Raw genomic sequence first — 19,498 nt, 5'->3', positions numbered from 1 at the left:
GAACCCCCCTGGGGCAGGTACCCTGGGGGGTGGCGTGAGGAGCAACTGAGGCAGGCCAGGCAGCCTTGCTCCCTCCCAGGGGGACACTGAAGCCTCAACCCTGCCTTGCACGCCTCTGGCACCACCGTGGGACAAGCCCAGGCCTCACTTCCCTTCCCTTGGCCCCTTCCGCCCCAGCCCTCAGCCAGCAGGCACGACTCTCAGCTTGCCCACCAACACCCCCAGCTCCGCCTGCCAGGCTAGTTCTGCATTTGGGAGTCTCAGGGATCCCTGGAGCCACAGAAAGGTGGGCCTCCACCAAGGACCTGACAACCTCCCATCTCCACCTCTCTGAACCTGTCTGCTCTGGAACAAAGTGTATTTTAGATCCAGCAGAGGTTCAGGATACAAGTGTGAGGTACCTGAGCCCCAGTCACCAGTGACTGCTCCCTGCAGGAGTGCCTAGTGTGTGCTCAGAAAGAGAACCCCTTTATCTCCGTCGGCCCAGCACAAGGGGCACCACCATCCAGAAAGCAGAGAGCTCACCAGCCTCTAACTCTAGAGTCCTGAGATCAGGCTGAGGATGCTTGCCCAGGACAGGAGCCATCTGTTCCCGGAACGGCAGGCTGCTCCTCAAAGAAGCCCTCGGACCCTAAAATAAACCTGAGAAGCAGTGGCGCGCTGGGCTAGAGGAAGGCCTGGACACAGCCGGGCATGCTGCCAGAGTCCGTAGAAGGGCCTGGCTGCCGAGGGCTGATTACAGTCAACAGGAGCGAAAGGGCCCACTGCCCTCTGCCTCGCCCCTCGTCTCCTCTGGAAGGAGAGCCCAGTGTGTGCCAGCCCCAAGACTCCGACTCCCGAGCCAACCTCCCCACTCCGTTAAACTCCCAGCGCGGGGGCACACGGCTTGCTAGCGCCCGTGTCTGCCCATGCGAGCGCGGGCAGCGGGACCAGCCCCTTCGCCGCCGGGGCGCTGGGGGGCAGAGCCGGCGACGCGGCCCCCGAAGCTGATGGCGAGAGAGGCGCAGGTACACAGGACTCCCGGGCGGCAGATTCCCCCACCCCCACCCCGTGGGGACGCAGGGCAGGAGGCTCGGGACGCGGCGTTCCGAGAACACGCCAGGTCCGGGTCAGCGGGCAGTCGGGCGGCGCTCGCGGCCAAAGGCGCAGGACGCCGCGGGGCGCACGAGCGGCGGGTGGGCGCGGAGCCGGCGCCCGCGGGGAGCTCCGCCGCCACGAAAAAGGGGCGCCGCCCCCCTTCCCCCTGCCGGCTCCCCCCACTCTCCAAGTGCGCGCGAAGCTCTTACCCGGCGCGGGGCAGCCCCCTGGGGCCAGGGCGGCCCCCGGCGCGGCCAGCAGGGCTGTCAGCAGAGCGCAGCGCAGGGCCAGCATGCTTCCTCCGGCGGAGGCCCGGAGCTCCCAGGGCGGCGGGGCGGGGCGGGCGGCGAGCGGGCTCGGGCCCCGAGGGCAGCCCCCGTCCCCCGGGGGCCCGCGCCAGGCGCACGGCGAGTCCCCTAGCTCCGTCGGCCCGGGATCCGTGTCAGCGCGACTTCCCACTGGCGCATGACTCAGAGCTGCCGACCGTCCCGGCAGCGCAGGACGACACTGGAGGAACTCGCGCTGGAGCGTCCCTGGCCGGCCCGGGGCGCTGTTACGAAAGCGGAGCGCGTGGCGCAACCGCCCAGCGCGCAGCCGACCGCGGGGGCCGCTTCCGGCCGCAGCGCCGCACCTGGGCCGCGGGCGCCGCACCTGAGGCGCGAGCGCGTGGGACCCCAGCCCGGCTCGGCCCACCGCGCGGGCGAGCGCGGACCACCAGTCGGTTTTGATTGTTGGTGTCGAGGCCGGGATCGCGCTGTAAAAGGAGCCCCTGGAGAGCCCGGGAGGAGGCTCAGGGACTCGGCGTGGCGGTGAAGCCGGTCCGCGGCCTGGCTTGCCCCTTGGAGCCGCCTGGGGAGCCCTGAAAACCACGGATGTCCGGGTCTCCCCCTCCGGGATTCTGGGATCAGGCTCGGGCGTCGGAAGACCCACTATGGTAAAGGCCCCCTCTCTCCCGCCTGCCCCCCAGGTGCGCGGCACTGGCTTGGAGGCTAGCGCATCAGACCCGGGTCCGCGCCCAGACCTCCGCCTACCGTGTCTGTGACTGTAGTTCCAAATCTCTGGCTTTTCACTGTGCTCGCCTGCCATACACAGATAACTGACGCTATATTGGTCAGGATGACTGTGGCGATCCCAAGAGAAGACACCGACACCCCTGACACAAGTCTGGGCCACAGGTGCTCAGTGAGGTGGGAACCTGCGAGTCCTCCCTCCAGATTTGACAGATGGAAACTGGTCCTTGGCTTTCAGAGCAACCACAGGGACCTCTTGAAAGGGCCCACCTGTGCTCCCGAGGGGGCCTGGAGCTGATGGGGGGCCTCAGAGCTCAATTTTTGAAAGGGAAAAAAAATCTTGAAATAAGGTCTAGGCTGAGAAGTTTCTGGAAAAGCAACTACTAATTAGAACGTGCTTTTCCATTTTGGGCTTCCAGCTCATCCTCACCCAAATCCAAGTTCCTGGACCACCGAATGGGCATGGCCTGACGGGAGCCCCAAGGTAGTCTGAGCCGAAGGAAGGGACAGAGCTTCTGGAAGGGAGCCCTCAGACCCCATGCCTCTGGGGCTCTCTTGGGAACACCCACCAGCCATGTGGGCAGAACCAGGCACATGCCCTGTCCCAGCTCATGGTGGAAGCTGATTCCGGTGGGCTTCCTTCAGCCACATCCACAGACAGGGAAAGGGCCTGTTGGAGAGTAGCTCCTTTGGCCACTGGCCTTCTCTTCTACCGTTTTAAATGGGGTTGCAGCAGGGCTGGAAGGTGGTTCCCACTGTAGCTGCGCCCTTTCCGTCAATCTGTAACAGATGCACACCTGAAAGTAACCAGAGGGACAGGCTGCCCAGCTGCAACCAGAAAGCCACAGAAAGCCCTCTGCTCAAAGAGCCGAGTTTGAAAGAGGGACGTTGAGGCCCCAGAACAGGTGTCTCAGACCCCGCCCAGCTGACCGCACCAAACTGGGCCTCCCGCCTCTAAGCCACCAGTGGAGAGCCTGTGTTCTGGAGTCAGACAGATGGCGTTCCCCTCCCAGCTCTGCCACTTGTGGGCTGTGTGACTTGGGCAAATTCCTGATTTGTAAGAGGAGAGCAACACTACGCAAAGTACTGGTGTTAGGGTTCCGGTGAAAAGATCTGGCCCACCTTTACTTTTCTCAGCCTCGTTTTCCGATTTCTGTATCTTCAATATAATTATGTTTCTACAATATTATTTACGGCTCCTCACCCCCCACCGTTATTCACGCTATGTCCCCTACCAGATATTCCGCTTCTTTGTCCTACGTCCTGCTCACCTGTAAGACGCACTGGGATGTCTTCTGCAGGAAGGCGGTCGGCTCTCTTCCCCACTTCCCTGGAACGCGTTCATCCACAAAGTCGGGTTGGGGGCCCATCTCTTTGCTCCCCCAAAGCCCACACTGACGTTGATCACCACCCTGATTTGCCCACCACAACACAAAGCCCAGCGGTGTATCCTCACTGCTGACAGGGCCCGGCCCCGTGGAGAGGGCTTCGTCTCCAGGGAGATGTGCCCTCCAAGCTCTCTGGCCTCTGTCAAGCCCCACCAGAACTCTACACTAAGTGGACGCTCAAAATTCTGGTTTTTGTTTTGTTTTGTTTTGTTTTTTTAAGATTTTCTTTATTTGAGGGGCGCCTGGGTGGCTCAGTCGTTAAGCGTCTGCCTTCGGCCCAGGGTGTGATCCCACCGTTCTGGGATCACCTCGCCTCAGGCTCCCCTGCTGGGAGCCTGCTTCTTCCTCTCCCACTCCCCCTGCTTGTGTTCCCTCTCTCTCTGGCTGTCTCTGTCAAATGAATAAATAAAATCTTTAAAAAAAAGAAAAAAAAAAAAGAAAGATTTTCTTTATTTGAGAGACAGAACAGAAGCAGGGGTAGGGGCAGAGGGAGAGGGAGAAGCAGGCTCCCTGCTAACTGACTCTGGGCTTGATCCCAGGACCCCGAGATCTTGACCTGAGCTGAAGGCAGACGCTTCACCGACAGAGCCACCCAGGTGCCCCTCAAAATTCTTGAGACAATATTCCAGACTTTGATCTGAAAAAACACTGATAAAAAAGGGAAGAAAGCCTACGCGTGTGGGAGAAAGCCTACGCCTGGGAGGCTCAGTCGTTAAGCATCTGCCTTGACTTCTCATCCCTGGGCGAGGGAGAGCCTCAGGCCCCCGGGTGAGTGGCAGAGTGGGAATGGGGGTGTCACCAGGAGACTGGAAGGAGAACAGAGGGGGCTGAAGAGAGCTGCGACGGGGGCAGGGCCTGCCTGCAGGGCAGGAACACAAGGCCTGCAAGCCGGCACCTCCCTCAGATAACTCTGCGGCCTGCAGAGTGCTTTCTCCGAAAGGAGCCTTTGAATTTCTCACCCCTGAGGGCTGGGAGACATTGCCCCAGTTTTCAGGTGAGTACTCAGAGGATGGAAGAAGGGAAGGGCATTGTTCAAGGCCGTCAGCAGGTAATCGGCCACTCTAAAGTGAAGTCTGGCTCCTGCCCCCGGGCTGTCCCTGCGGGAGGACACTGCTCAGGACCAAGGACAGGCGGTCAGAGCAGGCACTCCGCGATAGGCAGGCTGGGAGGGGGGAGTACAAGAGTGGGACCTGGCGGGTGGGACACCCCCTTCTTGGGTGCCCCCACCCGGTGTGTGTTCCTGCAGTCGCCCTTCCTGTCCCCTAGGGGGAGCCGGGGGCTGGACCACTTTTCTCAGACCCTGTGCCCCAGTGAGCTCACCCCCGACCCAGAGCGGAACATTTACAGCCGTCCCTTAGAGACCGCACGGAGTAAACACAGTAAATGACCATCTGCTGCTCCTCCCTTGGCCTCCAGAGGGGGAATGGCCCCCCAAAGGTGACACAGGGAGTAAGTGACAGCCAGCTGGGACCCCATACCCTCACGCAAAGGAGTCGCTTCTTCTAATTGCCCTGCTCCACCTCTCCGGCTGGGGCTGATGTATCCACTGGGAGAGTTGGAAACAATACCCTTTGTTCTCTGTCATCTTTAGGGGCAATGACCCTAAGTGCTGCGGACCCCTCCCCTGACCTCTGACCCTGACACATCCATCATTGCCTGAAGGTGCTCTTTATTCCCAGAACCTTCCTCTCCCCTTTCTCATCAGCCTGGGAGGACATTCACAGTGCGTAGCTCTCGGAGGTATAATATGGGGACCCCTCTGATTGGCAGAACTCCGTGTCCTAGGCCAGTGGCACCCCTGCAATTAAGCCCGGCCCCGGCCCAGCGCCCACAGTCCTCCTGGGGAGGCCTGTCCACTTTCCCAGTTGGGGGGCCGCATCCCCAGTGCAGGCTCCCCCAGTCAGGCTCGCCTGGTGCGCCCTCTGTAGCAGCGGTCATGTTCCGTGTCTGACATGTCACCAGCTGAGTTCACCCCCAGAGAAGGGATTTTTATCCCCATCGTCAGAAATGGGTTATAAATCTCCCCTTCTTGTAATATTTATAGAATGCTATGATTCTGTAACTGTTCAAAAGCAACATACTTAAAGTTAAATACAGAATTATCATATGATCTAGCCATGTCATTTTTGGGTGACTGTGCAGAAGAATTGAGAGCAGGGACTTGTAGGTATGTGTACACCCGTGTTCGTGGGGGCATAATTCACAACAGCCAAAAGTGTAGACAGCCCAAAGGACCACCCAGGGACAACTGGATGAACCCAGTATCTCTGTTGAGTGGAATATTATTCAGTCCTAAGAAGGGAAGACACGGATGACCTTGGAGACGTTAACACTAAGTGAAACAAGCCAGACATGAAAGGACAAATCCTGCATGATTTGACTCACATAAAGAAGCAGGTCGTTAACTCACAGAGACAGAAAGTGGAAAACTGTTTGCCAGAGGTGGGGGAAACACAATGGGCGTTATTGTCTGATGTGCACAGTCGTAGAGACGGCGGCGATGACAGCTGCACAGCAGTGTGTGTGTGGCAACCCAGAACCATGCACGGAAACGTGGTTCAAACGGGAGCTTGCGGGGCGCTGCCTGCGGAGGCGCGGGGAGAGTGGCGCCTGGAGGGTGGGGGAGCTCTGCGCCCTCTCCCCTTCCCTCGCCCTCGGCACCTCTATCATCTGAGCGGTCCTGAGTTACATCCTTTTAAAATAATCCTATCATAGGGGCGCCTGGGTGGCACAGTGGTTGGGCGTCTGCCTTCGGCTCAGGGCGTGATCCCGGCGTTATGGGATCGAGCCCCACATCAGGCTCTTCCGCTATGAGCCTGCTTCTTCCTCTCCCACTCCCCCTGCTTGTGTTCCCTCTCTCGCTGGCTGTCTCTATCTCTGTCGAATAAATGGATGAAATCTTTAAAAAAATAAATAAATAAAATAATCCTATCATCTAGTGACAGGTTCATAGTGGACCACAGCAACTGTGACAGCGTCTCGGGCAATGAAGAGTATTTTTCGTTCAAGGATTTCAAAACACTTGTCTAGGGTTTTTAGAACTCCCTTTACCTTCTGGAACTGAAGGTTCGTTTTCTATATCATTCCTAATTTTCATGGCATATACTGTTGGCCAACTTTTGAAAGGAAGACCTAAGAGTCTGTGAGCAGCAACACAGATCGAGCATATCCTCGAGGGTCCTACTGTTCCAAAGGGAGGTGAAATTTTACTTCTAACTCACAGCAGTTGTTACTGAAAAACGAGGAATGAAACTCAGTGTCGTCACTATGTCTGGCCCTGTGAGCCCAGAAACCAGGGTCACTGGCATTTGAAAAATATAACATCGTTGACTAGTTGCAGGTATGTGGGTCAGAAATCCAATGCGAATGAACTAAAGTTACTTTGTTTTCTTGATAATTATCTCTGTTAAAAATGAACTCAATTTTTTATTTCTTAAAAAAACAAAACAAAACTAGCACACTCTTTNNNNACCTGTGCGCCCCGGAATTGTCGTGGGTTCATTTGACTCAGTGTGTGTCTGCGGGCTGCTACCTTGCAAGTGTTTCTTCTCTCGTAAGAACATAATAAAAAGTATGTATATTTTTAAAAGGTGAATATTACCTTATGTATATCTTACCAACTTTTTAAAAAAGCATCACAGGGGCGCCTGGGTGGCACAGCGGTTAAAGCGTCTGCCTTCGGCTCAGGGCGTGATCCCGGCGTCACGGGATCGAGCCCCGCATCAGGCTCCTCTGCTATGAGCCTGCTTCTTCCTCTCCCACTCCCCCTGCTTGTGTTCCCTCTCTCACTGGCTGTCTCTATCTCTGTCGAATAAATAAATAAAAAATCTTTTAAAAAAATAAATAAATAATAAAAAAAATAAAAATAAAAAAGCATCACAATTTTAAGGTTAAACAAACTCGGAGCTTGAAAATTCCGATACCAAAACAGATGCCTGTGAGCTTCAGGAGAAGGGGCGATGGCCCGTCTTATTTAAGGACACGATGTGACATTGCTTTAGGGCGTGGACTTCCTAAATGGAGCGTACAGAGTAATTCTACACAGACTCTGGAGCCAGGCTGCCTGGGTTTACATTCCACTCCGCCCCTTCGTAACTGTGTGTTCTAAGACAAGTTACCTAATGTCTCTGTGCTTCAGTGTTTCCATCTATAAAGCAGGGGAAGTAGAAGTACCTTCCTGAGAGTCTTATGAGAATTAAATTAGTTACATTAAAATGTTATAAGTATCTGACTCCTGGTAAGTTCTATAGGAGTGTTTGTTAAATAAATGTAAACATATAAATTTTCCCAAAACACATTCTTGCTGAACAGGAGACTCGATCTGAATGTTTTTAGTTGTAGCTCCTTGTATCACCTGTCAAATGAGCAGGTTGAAATAGAATTTGGCCACGAAATGCCCGGGAGGCCCCTTCCAGCTCATGGGTTTGACAGTGTTCTGGACTAGAGAACAATCGACCAGCTGACTTAACACTTCCAGGCAGGTTTGCTTCTGTGGTCTGCAGTGATCTCCGGCCGGACGGGCCTCGGACTGCCACGTCCCCTTTCCTGGAAGACGTTCTGAACTTGGGTCTGCAGTTTGTTTTTCTACTTCCCAGCAGCGGCAGAATCACGCTGAAGTTTCACAGAATGAGGAATGAGTAACAATTACCCTTCGCATCACTAATCATTTGCCCGCTCGCACCCGTCAGCTGGCTCCTTGGTGGTCATTCCTGTCTGTGCGGCCGTGTTTGCGCCGACGTGCACGGGTGAGCAGGTCCCTGAGCCAAACCGCCTGAATTCGAATCCTGCCCTGCCACAGGGACCCGTGTGCTCCGCCGGTGGGAACGTAAGATGGTGCAGCCTCTGTGGGAAAGTTTGGCAGTTCCTGGGAAACTAAACACCGAATTACCATTTGACACAGCAACTCCACTCCTAGTGTATACCCAAAGGGCCTGAGAGCAGGGCTCCACAGATCCTTGTACACCGATGCTCACGGCATTATTCATAATAGTAAGAGAGAATTCTTCCTGCCTCACGGCCTTCAACGTAGACTTCCGCCTGCCTTCGGATTTGAGCTAAAACATAGCTCCTCCCGGCCTCCAGCCTGCTGGCCTTCAGCATCGGCGTGCCTGATTCTCAGGCCTTCGAATTCGGACAGAACGACATCACTGGCTCTCCTGGGCCTCCAGCCAACTCACCGTGCAGATCTTAGGACTTGTCAGCATCCGTGATCATGTGAACCAATTCCTTATAATGAATCTCTGCTACGTGTTGTGATAAACAATATAATGAAATATGAAGAGATTTATCATGCACATATATAGGACATATGCAACCCTGCAAATAAATGCCTATAGAAGACATATATGGATGTGTAAAAATACCTCTGCCACCGGTTCTGTTTCTCTAGGGAACCTTGACTAATACCAGCAAGAATGCAAGTGAGAAAGCCACGACCGTCATTAAAGGCGTGAGAGTCCAGGAGTTTCTATTTGGTTTGAGGGAAACAGTTCCTAGTGGAGCTCATGCTTAGCTGGACCTTCTGGTATCATCTCTACAGATGGGGGTAGGAGGGCTGGAGAGGTAAGGGAAGAGAGAGAGAAAATCCCGAGCAGAAGCAACGCTGTGAGCAAATACATAAAGACCAGAAACTTCCGGCTGCGTTTGAAAACCAGTGCAGACCGACACACTATAGCTCACTGCTTGCTTGAGCCGTCACATAGGAAGCAATAGAAGATGGGGGCCCATGGGACCTCAGTGGGTAATGAACTTGCCAGACGCCCCCCCACGGCTAGACCTGTTTTAGCTCTGAGACCCACGGCCTCTGGAGTTAAATACAATCCACTCGAGACGCTTTGCAGCCCGGCCCCGGAATGCCTTCCCTTCCTCTTCCCCACACGCCCCTCCGGAGATGCCGCCTTTCAGCCACAGACGGCTTGAGACTTAGCAGACAAAGCCCAGGAACCTGGGTGTAGGTGGCATTTGACTTGAGCCACGTGAGACTGAGAAGCAACACAAAGTATTGCCCCAAATCCCCAAAAGCCCCCTCAGCTGGCAGCTGCAAGGACTCTGGAATGGACGGTGTGCAAGTCAGGAAGCAGGTTTCTATTCCTGGGCAACCGTCTCCCCCTCCCTGCCATGGAGATCTGTAGGGTCCGTCTCTGGACTGGCAGAGCAGGGGGTCTCTGAGCTGGGGACACACCGGCCCACGGGAGCGCCCTGGCGTGGTCTCGGAACTGAGGGCAGGCTGTGTGCCAGCAGCCCGCGGCCCTCTGCGGCCCTTCAGCAGCCAAGACGCGGGGGGCCAAACCTTCTCCTTCCTGGAAGGAGATTGCTAGATTCTTCTCCAGAAAATCGGACTAGCCCAAGCGGAAAGACCTAAAGATCCAGACCTTTGGGAATTCTCCCAGCAAACAGCCCCCTGTAGATACACAGCCCACACAGAGCTTCCGATTCCCATTTGGGTCCCCGAGCCGGATGTTTGCCCTCTGCCTCTCCACACGCCCTCTCTGGCTCGCAGGAAGCTCCCAGGCATGGAGGCCACCAGCAGGCTCCTGCACTCCCCGACTTCTGCTAGGTTTGGCCAATATGGGACCCGGGAGGAAGGCAGGAGGAAGGGAGGTCGGGTCATTTGTCCCTCCGTCCGCTCAGATGGCTCCCCTCAGGCTGCCTTTGTCTCTCAACCCAAGTGACATGTCTCCTACACTCTGCCTCTGTAAGTAAATCCTCCTGAAATTATCCTAATTTGAGGGAACCGTCTGTCTACTGTCGGGGCCTGACTGATGGAGCTCACTGCTCATGAACTAGCAGACAGCTGAGAAAAGATACAAACGAACAAAGATAGGAAGAAAAGCAACTTGCAAACAGTCTGTGTGGGGAAAAGGGTTTCAAAAAAAGGATCACGAACGTCCTCAGATCTGGCATCCGTGAAACAAAATGGAACGCTATTCACAGGGATGGTTGGAAATTAAAAACATGGCACCAGACATGCAAAGAGTTGAGGTGAGAAAGTTAAAGATAAATGGAAGTATTGAAAGATGAAGAAACCTCCCAGAAGCTAGAGCAAGAAAATCCAAAGAAGTGAGGAAAAGATAAAAAAAAGTAGAGAAACAGTCCGAGAAGTACACGATTTGAATAATAGAGGGAAAAGGGAAAAGAGAGGAGAAGAAATAATTAGAGTAATTAGTGGAAGAGTTCTCAGAACTCAGGGACCCTGGTTTTGCACTGAAGAGCCCGCTGAGGGCCTCGCACAGGGACGAGACTCGACGCGCCCCAGGGGGACCCTGAAGACAAAGAAAGACCACAAACGCTCAGAAAGAAAGAGAGGGAGAGCGAGCCGCACGAAGGACCCACGTCCCAGTGATCAATCTATTGCTTCACAGCGTTTAATGTCATCTCAGTGATAAGGGATAGGATTCCTGAAGCATCTCTCCCTTACAGAGAAGCTAAGCTTCTAGGTAGAAGCAGCTGGAGGGACATCGAGGGAAGAAGGGGCTTTCCCTTGGGTTCCAGCGGCTGCACCCTAGGCAGAGATGGGTGGAAGGGTGCTCTGCCCTAGACATGTCCCTCCTGCCCTCCCTTCAGACAGGGCACTGTGCCCCTGGCCGGCTGCGCTCTGCAGAGCTGCCTGCCTGTGTCCTGACGGCTTGCTCCCCGCTCGCCCGGCCCAGCCCAGCTCGGGCCCAGCGAACCAACCAGCTTCTCTGCCATCCGCTGGGCTGCAACGTTACCTTCTCCAGTGGGCTCTGAACCCCTGCCTTGGGGAAGGATCCCTTCCAAACGTGTTCTTCCTTGGCTGCCCTCAGCCCTCAGGCACCACAGAGTTCTTTTACATCTTATAGTAATTATTTTGTCATAGTTTAATACTTCTTTATGGTAAAATTCCCTGTTCGTTATTTTTTTAAGGTTTATTTATTTGAGAGAGAGACAGAGTGAGCGAGGAGAGGGGCAGAGGGAAAGGGAGAAGCAGACTCCCCACTGAGAGGGGGGCCGGAAGCCGGGCTATCCCAGGACCCTGGAGGTCACGACCTGAGCCGAAATCAAGAGTTGGACGCTTAACCAACTGCGCCACCCAGGTGCCCCTAAAATTCCCTGTTTAAATCACTGTACAGTTCTGTCTCCTGATTGGACCCAGGAGTCAGAACGGGTCACTCTTAGCAGCAAACTGGAAGGTGGCAGAGCAAAGCTTTCAAAGTTGCGACGGGGAGACACTTGCAGTCTAGAATTCTATACCCAGCCAAAACGAGCCACGCTGGGAGAGAAGACAGACATTTCAAATAAACCCCGGAGAGCCTGGCGCTTCACACACAGCGTGGCAATGACAGAACTGGCCTGTGGGAACTAGAGGAGGGAAAAGACAGCAGAGACCCTCAGGCTCCCGGGCGTGGGGAGATGGCCGCTCCGCCGGGGGAACAGGCCTGCACCTGCCTGCACCCAGAGATGTCTGTGGGTCTGCAGCTGAAGGCAGCCCACGTGGAAGCACCACGCACATCCTCCTTACTTTCGGAATCAGGCTCTCGCCTCCAGACACACGTAGCAGCAGGGCTCACAGGGACTTTCCAGCACCTTCACTTCCCCTCCCCACTCCCATGGCCTCAGCCCTCGGGTCCCAAGTTAAACAATCAAAGACGCTCACTTCTGCCCGCAGGCGCCCCGCCCCATCCCCTTCCTGGACTGCCCCCTCCCACCCCAAGGTGATGGCGGGGAGCGGGGAGGGGGGAAGAACTGCGGATTCACTGGAGAAACGAGTAAGTCTAAGTCGGGAGTTGGCCCTATTATCGCTGAGCCACAGGAAAGTGCAGTATGGAAAGAAGGGTCCAAAAGCTATGGAGTCGGGTGGGACAGGCTGTCTTCCACTCAATGCCCCTCAGGCTCTGGCTTATTTCCAGGGTAGGTGTGTCAGAGCACAGGGTTCACAGAAACCACTCCCCTCTTATCTGCACGCTCATCGCAGGCCGCCGTCTTTACTGCCTGGGCTCCAGCCACAACAAACAACGCTCTCGTACTCAGAACCCCCACCCGATGGGAGTGCGTGTGGTTCCTGCCTGGGGCCCACGCTCAGAGCACTCGGCACGCATGCACGTGCGCGCGCGCGCACACACACACACACACACACACACACGCACGCAAGCACGCACACCCACAGGGGCACGTGGCACAGCGCGTCCCTGGGCAGGCACGTGGTTCAGTCTGAGGACAGACGCGGTGTCGGCCACCGGCCACCGGAGACGCCCCCTGTCTCTGGCTCCGGGCGGGGTGGTGGCAAGTGCGGGTGTCAGCCCCTTGGCTGCTCGGGAGGAGCCAGCCTGGAGCCACCGTCGCCCAGAGGACAGCCACAAGTGTCTGAGCCGAAGCCCGGTCCCAGTGTCTGGACCTTGCCGACTCCAGCCCAGCGTCAGCAAACCCTGGCGCCCTGGCCGCATCGGGCCACCGCCTGTTTTTAATAGCGCACGAATATAAAAGAAGCCAGACACAAAATTGTACAGACTACATGATTCAATTTATATAAAATCCAAAAACTGGCAGAACCGATGCATGGTGGGGGGGTGGACAAGGGTAGAGGGTACCTTTGGGGAAGTGACTACATGGGCAGTTCACTTACTAGAGTTATTTCTAGATCTTTGTTTTTGAAGTATTATATATGGTACTTTTCTTTTAAATACTTCTTGAAAAAAATACTTCTTGGAGCACCTGGGTGGCTCAGTCAGTGATGCGTGTGTCTGTGGCTCAGGTCCTGATCCCAGGGTCCTTCGATTGAGTCCCGCACGGGTCTCCCAGCTCAGCGGGAAGCCTGCTTCTCCCTCTGCCTCTCCCCCTGCTTTTGCACTTGCTCTCTCTCTCTCTCAATAAATAAAATCTTTAAAAAATAATAAAAATTTTTAATACTTCTTTTTTTGAAATATATTGTGCACAGACATGACGTGCACTCACTTAAGCGTATATAGTTCAATGAATTTTTGCCTAGGCGCACATCCACCAAGGCCCCACCCAGACCAGGATACAGGATATTTCAAACAGAAAGCTCCTCCCATCCCCGGGGCCCACAGCAGGAACCATTACTTCGACAAGGACTGCTGATCGGGCTGCCTCTCCTTCATTTTAGCGTCAGTGAATCATAAGGAATGTTATCTTTTGTGTCTGATTTATTTTGTTCAACATAACGACTGTGCGATTATCCGTGTTGTCATGTGTACCCATTAGCCCATTCTCTCTATTCCTGTGCACTGTCTCCTTGTGTGAGGGGACAATTGGTTTATCTATTCTGCTGGTAGACACTCGGACACTGGGCTGTTTTGACTCTTTTGTTATTGTGAATAAAGTTGCTGTGAATATTCTTACATATATGTCTTTTTTAAAGGGGATTTTATTTATTTATCTATCAGAGAGAGAGCACAAGCATGGGGAGCGGCAGGCAGAGAGAGAAGCAGGCTCCCCGCTGAGCAGGGCCCCCCCCCCCCACCGCGGGGCTTGATCCCAGGGTCCTGAGCCGCCCAGGTCCCCCTTGTGCATATGTCTTTGGACGGATACATATGTACGTATTTCTCTCACCTGGGGTAGATTTTCTGGTCATAGGGTAGGCATACATTTAGCGTTAGTCGGTAGTAGTAGAAACTGCCAATCCGTTTTCCATGAACCAATTTCCAATCCTCTGAGCAAGACATGAGAGTTACAGCGGACGTCACATCCCTGTCAGCACCTGCTGCAGCCACTCTGCCTCATTCCAGCTCTGTAGTTACCCGCGCAGCGTATTTAGTTGTGGTTTTAGTTTACATTCCCCTATTGTTAAAAATCATTTGTATATCTATTAGTCCTTTGGATAGCATCTTCTTTGAAATGCCCATTCAGGTCTTGTGCTCATTTTTAAATTGGATTATTTTTCCGTTCCCTTGTTTATTTGTAGTTCTTTATGTGGCCTGATGTACATTGTTTTGTTGGGTGTGTGTAATGCAAACGTGTTTTGCAGAGAATGCACTTTTGCTGTCTCCATGATGTGTTTTGATAAACCAAAGTACTTCATTTTAATAAAATCTATGGTTTATTGTGTTGATATTTTAGTTTTATGGCTAATATATTTTATGCCCTGCTTAAGAAATTTCTCCCTACCTCAAGGTCATAAAAGTAGTCATTGTTTTCTTCTAGAAGTTTTATAGTCATACCTCTTCTATTTTAGCCTATGATTTCATTTTTTTTTTTAAATTTTAAGTAGACTGCACACCCAGTGTGGGGGTTGAACTCATGACCCTGAGATTAAGAGTCACATGTATACCAACTGAGCCAGCCAGGTGCCCCTGATTTATTTTGAATTAATGTTTTGTATGTGGTGTAAGGTAAGCGTTAGTATTTATTCTTTCCGTATATGTCCAATTGCTCTAACAGTATTTATTTAAAAGAACAGAGGGGTGCATGTAGCCCTTCAAATTACTGTTTTTGTGTTCTTTGGTAATGGCAAATACCAGTAGTGTGATTACTGGATCGTAGGGTAGTTCAATTTTTCACTTTTTGAGGTAACTTCATACTGTTTTCCACAGTGGCTGTACCAGTTTGCGTTCCCACAAAGGGCCTTCAATTTTAGATACAATTTCTTTAACAAATATAGGAATCTTCAGATTCAGATTTTCTACTTGTTTTTTTCTGGTTTAAAAAGTGTCTTTCAAGGAATTTGACTATTTCATTGAAAATTCCACATTTATTTGTGTCGAATAGTCCACAATTGTCCTCTTATCTTCTTAATATCTATTGTGCCACTTCCCTTCTCATTCTTGCTTTTGGCAAGGCAAGCCTTTTTTCAAAAATTTTTATCAGGGACGCCTGGGGGGCTCAGTCGGTGAAGCGTCTGCCTTCGGCTCAGGTCGTGATCCCAGGGTCCTGCTCAGTGGAGAGCCTGCTTCTCCCTCTCCCTCTGCCCTACCCCACCGCTCGTGCTTTCTCTCAAATAAATAACTAAAATCTTAAAAAAAAAAAAAAAAGGGAGCAGAAGCTACGTCTGTAAAGGGAGGGGACAGAACGTACTTTAACAGTCTGTTAGCCTGATCCCTTAACGTCCTCAGTACTTGGACAAGTGGTATGTGGGCCTCCTTGTGCTACTTGCCCCAGAGCCCATACGCGCTGCAGGCAGGCCAGCCTGAGCATCCCCGGATCAACTGCGGGAACCCATGACGCGGCATGCGCTCGTGAATGCACGGGGGCATTTTGCTGCTAGCTTTATGAGCCAATAGGATTAAGAACCATTGGTTGAGCGGGGCGCCCAGGGGGCTCAGTCGGTTGAGCGTCCAACTCTTGATTTCAGCTCAGGTCGTGATCTTGGGGTCGTGAGATCGAGTCCCGGGACAGGCTCTGGCTCTGTGCAGCGTCTGCTTGTCCCTTTCTCTCCCTCTCTGCCCTTCTGCTCGTGCAGTCGCTCGCTCTCTCTATACCTAAAATAAATGTAAAAATCTTCTAAAAAAAGAAGCTTCATTTGAGAGATCGCAGAACGCCTGATGGGACGGGTTGGCCCCTCTTCCCGTGCTAGTTCCAGAGACAGGTCAGAGGCTGTTTCTTCCTCTTCTCGGGGTGGGGTTGGACCTAGAGAGTGGCCATCTTCGGTGGCTGATAAGGTCTCCTGTGTCCTTTACCATCTTCACAGAGCAGAGTTCCTGCTTTTCTAGGAGTCGTCCCTTCTCCTCCAGGAAAGACCCAAGCTCCAGGCTCAAGCTCCAGCCCAGCAAACCCAGCTTGAAGGCCCTTTCCCTGCCCCGGGAGCAGCTGCTGGCCCGAGCCCCTGCAACAACGGCCCTGTACCCAGTGCTTTCCTGCACAAGGCACCCAAGGCAGCGGGTGAGCGGGAAGAGGGGCGCCTTGGGCTTGCAGCTGCAGAGAGACTGGTGTGCATGAGGGGAGTGGGGAGTAAGCCACTGTCCGCAGCCCCCTCCTCACCCGTGATCCCCCTCCCCACACTCGGGCCCACACAAGTCACTGCTGGGCCCTGAGGGACAGATAGACAGAGTGTCGTTCCCCAGGTGTCTAGGCCCACTAGTCGTAGCAGGGTGGACTATTTCTGCAGAATCTCCAGGCCAGGAAGACCTCAGGCTGTCCTAGGCTCAGGGACTCCCACTTTCTCTGTCCAGAAACACTCATTTCTTAAGGGAAAACACCCCCATGGTATTTTGTTGTTTTTTATACATTCTAGGCCCTGGGAAGTGTTTGGGAAAGGCCTGCCTTTGACACCCACCACTCCCCTCAGCTAGTGCGGCAGCCGCCTCTCCACTAAGAACGGGAAGCCCCCCGAAACACAGGGAGCTCCCTGTCTCCCTGGGGCAGGACACCGTCCCTCACCGGGGCAGGACGCGGTCCTTCACGGAGGCCGCCGAAGCCCGGGAGGGGGCTCTGCTGGAAGCTGGGAGCAGACCACCTCCTCTTGCACTGGACGTGGAGCACCCCCCCCCCGCCCCCGCCTCTGCCATCCCCGACCTTTGGATTCAGCTCACCCAACTCAAACCCCCTCCACAGTCTGAAACCTGGGTGTAGGCTTCCCGACTTTGTTCTGAAAACAGAGATAAGACGGAGAATTCAGCCCCTCCCTTCGGCTCCGGAGCTCAGCGGTGCATGCGGGGACTCTCCCGACAGCGGCTCCTCCTACGCGCAGACCACGGGCCCCAGTCCCGGCTTCGGCAGGGACCCGGCTCCCGCGGCACGCCTGCCTGTCCCGTCGGACGCGGGTCTCTCCCCATCCCCTGCAGGGCCGCGCAGGCCTGCGGATGGCGCTTTCCTCGCAGATGGGGTTCTCCGTTTTGAGTCTCTTCTTAGGGGGCGGCCACAGGGCTGTCGCGACCCCGTCTGGGTCACAACCCCTGGGAAACAGCAGCCCAGGGACATCACACTCGAATTCAGTCCGTGCTCCACATCGGGGAGGATAAAGTGCACGATGCGGGGGGCAGATGCTGTGGGGTTTCCTCGGGGACCTGTCCAGTCCTGGTGACTGTGGGGATAGTACGCCATTTGCTGAAGTGGGGGTGCGGCAGGAGGAGAAGTTGAGGAAAATAATGCGCAGTGTGGGTCCTCCAGCCCGTAGTCCGATGAACAGCTGAGCACAAAGGTCAAGAGTGTGGGGGGAGGGGAAAGAAGTCCAATCTGGAGGTGAATGACCCAGACTCTCCCAAATCTCATGAAAACCACAGGTCTCAATGGGGCCACTTAAGGACCTTAACCAGACCAGGAGAGCTCAGAGCCAAGATGGAGCCCTGGCAGAGAAGAGAGCGGAGGAAGAGACCGGGGAGGAAGGCAGAGCAGCAGCTGCGGGGGGGTGGGTGGGTGGGGGGAGTAGGGGTGAAACCAGAAGGGATTTAAAAAGGAGGAGGAGGAGGAGAAGGTGGCCAAGTCCGATGCAAGTAAGATCAGGCCTGGAGATGTCGGGCTGCCATGTGAAGGTCAAAAGTGATTCTAGTGAAGTATTTGGGTGGGGCGCTTGGGTGGCTCCGTGGGCCAAGCGTCTGCCTTCCGCTCGGGCCTAGTCCTCCTTAAAAGGGAACCTGATCTTTGTCCACCGTTTCCCTCCAGCTTTCACCTGCTCAGAGCTGTTTTAGAGAAGACGGTCACTGTGACAGGACGGATGGACTGGTAAAGTCCGAGGGGAACCGACTCGGGGAGGGGGTGTTGTTTAGGGACCAGCACCAGCCCCTGGCCCTCCCAGTCCTGGGACGCGGGCCTTCCCCTCTCCCCTCCCTGCCAGAGAGCTCACTTTATCAGTGAATCTTAAATTCCTTGCGGTCTTGGTCTATACTTAGGCTCCTTGATGTTCACTTCTGTGAAAAACCGGGAAGACTGAGGCTAGGAGGTGGGAGGCCCAGTTTGCCAGTGGGAAAAACAAGACGTAGGGTAAGAAAAAATCAACAAACGATATTTCCTTGGTCCTTTCCCCACCCAGATACCATGCGTACGGGAACTCTTGGAATGTGCAGGTGGCTTGTCTGGAAAAGCAAACGGTTCAAGGCCCTAAGTGCCCAGCCATGGGCCACACGAGTGCCCAGGTCTGCCCACTGCCCCGTCCAGCCGAAGACTCCGTCCCAGGAGGGGTGCAGAGGCCAGCCAGGCTCCATTTTCTCCACCTCGACATACATCCACCCACTCGATTCCATTTAAACAGTTCGTCTTTCCATTACCACCGGCCTTGGTTGAATAGTAGAAGAGACAAACTGCACACTTCTCAGAAATTGGAATTTTATAAAAAGGCATTTTTTCTATGTTCATAAAATGATATAATTCTTGCAAGTATAGAAATGTGTCATAAATTATACAGAATGTTCCTTAATTACAGTTCAATGCAACTTGGTACTGCCTCCCTCCTTAAAAAAACGAGAGAGAACCAAAAAAATAATATATATAACTGTATATATATATATATATTTATATATATATTTATATAATATAGACAAATCAAATATGAAAAAAAATCATTTCCTCTTTGGTATAAAAATCAGACTCTCACCTTGAGAGACACACAAACAGACATGATGTTGGGTTTGTAAACTGTGTGGCCAAAAGGGATTTCCCTGCCAAGCTTCCCCACCCCTTGCCCGCTGCCCAGCCCACCTCCCTGGGTGTGTCAGACCTGCGTGCCCCTCCCAGCTCCACACCATCTCTTAGCAGCCCCTCTGCTACCAAGACTGAACTGGTAGCAACTAATCCGGGAGAAGTCTGATTTGGGGTGTGGATGGTGGGAAGGAAGGACAGGCACGCCCAGGCCCTGCCAGGCACCGCTGCCCCTCGCCGCCAGTCCCGCCCTCCTACTTGTCCACACCTCTTGCTGGATGCTGGGCCTGGAGGGGTGGGACCCCTCGTGTACCAGAAGAGAGAAGCAGAGGCCAGCTTCCCAGCCCCGCCTCTCGTCCTGGGTGTAGGTACAGGAAAATGCTAGATGATGGAGGAGGAGGGAAGACAGACGGGACTCTGCTAATGAACTCAGATCCAAATTTAAAATGAAAGAAATCTCTTTTTTTGGACTACATCTTATACCCAGCTTTAGGTCAGAGAATGACGGGACTGCACTCCCAGGCTCCAGTCCAACACCAG

At 53.8% G+C, this 19,498-nt stretch overlaps 1 protein-coding gene across 2 annotated transcripts in view; it reads right to left on the bottom strand.

Annotated features, from left to right (window-relative positions):
• The window catches only part of IL6R (interleukin 6 receptor), a 45,453-nt gene extending 43,893 nt beyond the window's left edge, over nt 1-1,560 (bottom strand). For both annotated transcript variants that reach the window (XM_040635720.1, XM_040635719.1), the window contains exon 1: nt 1,287-1,560. In XM_040635720.1, the coding sequence (XP_040491654.1) occupies nt 1,287-1,371 (85 nt within the window). In that variant the 5' untranslated portion in view covers nt 1,372-1,560. The remainder of the gene's footprint in view (nt 1-1,286) is intronic.
• Nucleotides 1,561-19,498: the final 17,938 nt, after the last annotated feature.

This window comes from Ursus maritimus, unplaced genomic scaffold, assembly GCF_017311325.1.
Source record: "Ursus maritimus isolate PB19 unplaced genomic scaffold, ASM1731132v1 scaffold_2, whole genome shotgun sequence".
Classification (NCBI taxonomy): Eukaryota; Metazoa; Chordata; class Mammalia; order Carnivora; family Ursidae; genus Ursus; species Ursus maritimus.
The sequence above is the reverse complement of the archived record's forward strand: the minus strand, read 5'-3'. Positions and strand labels throughout refer to the sequence as shown.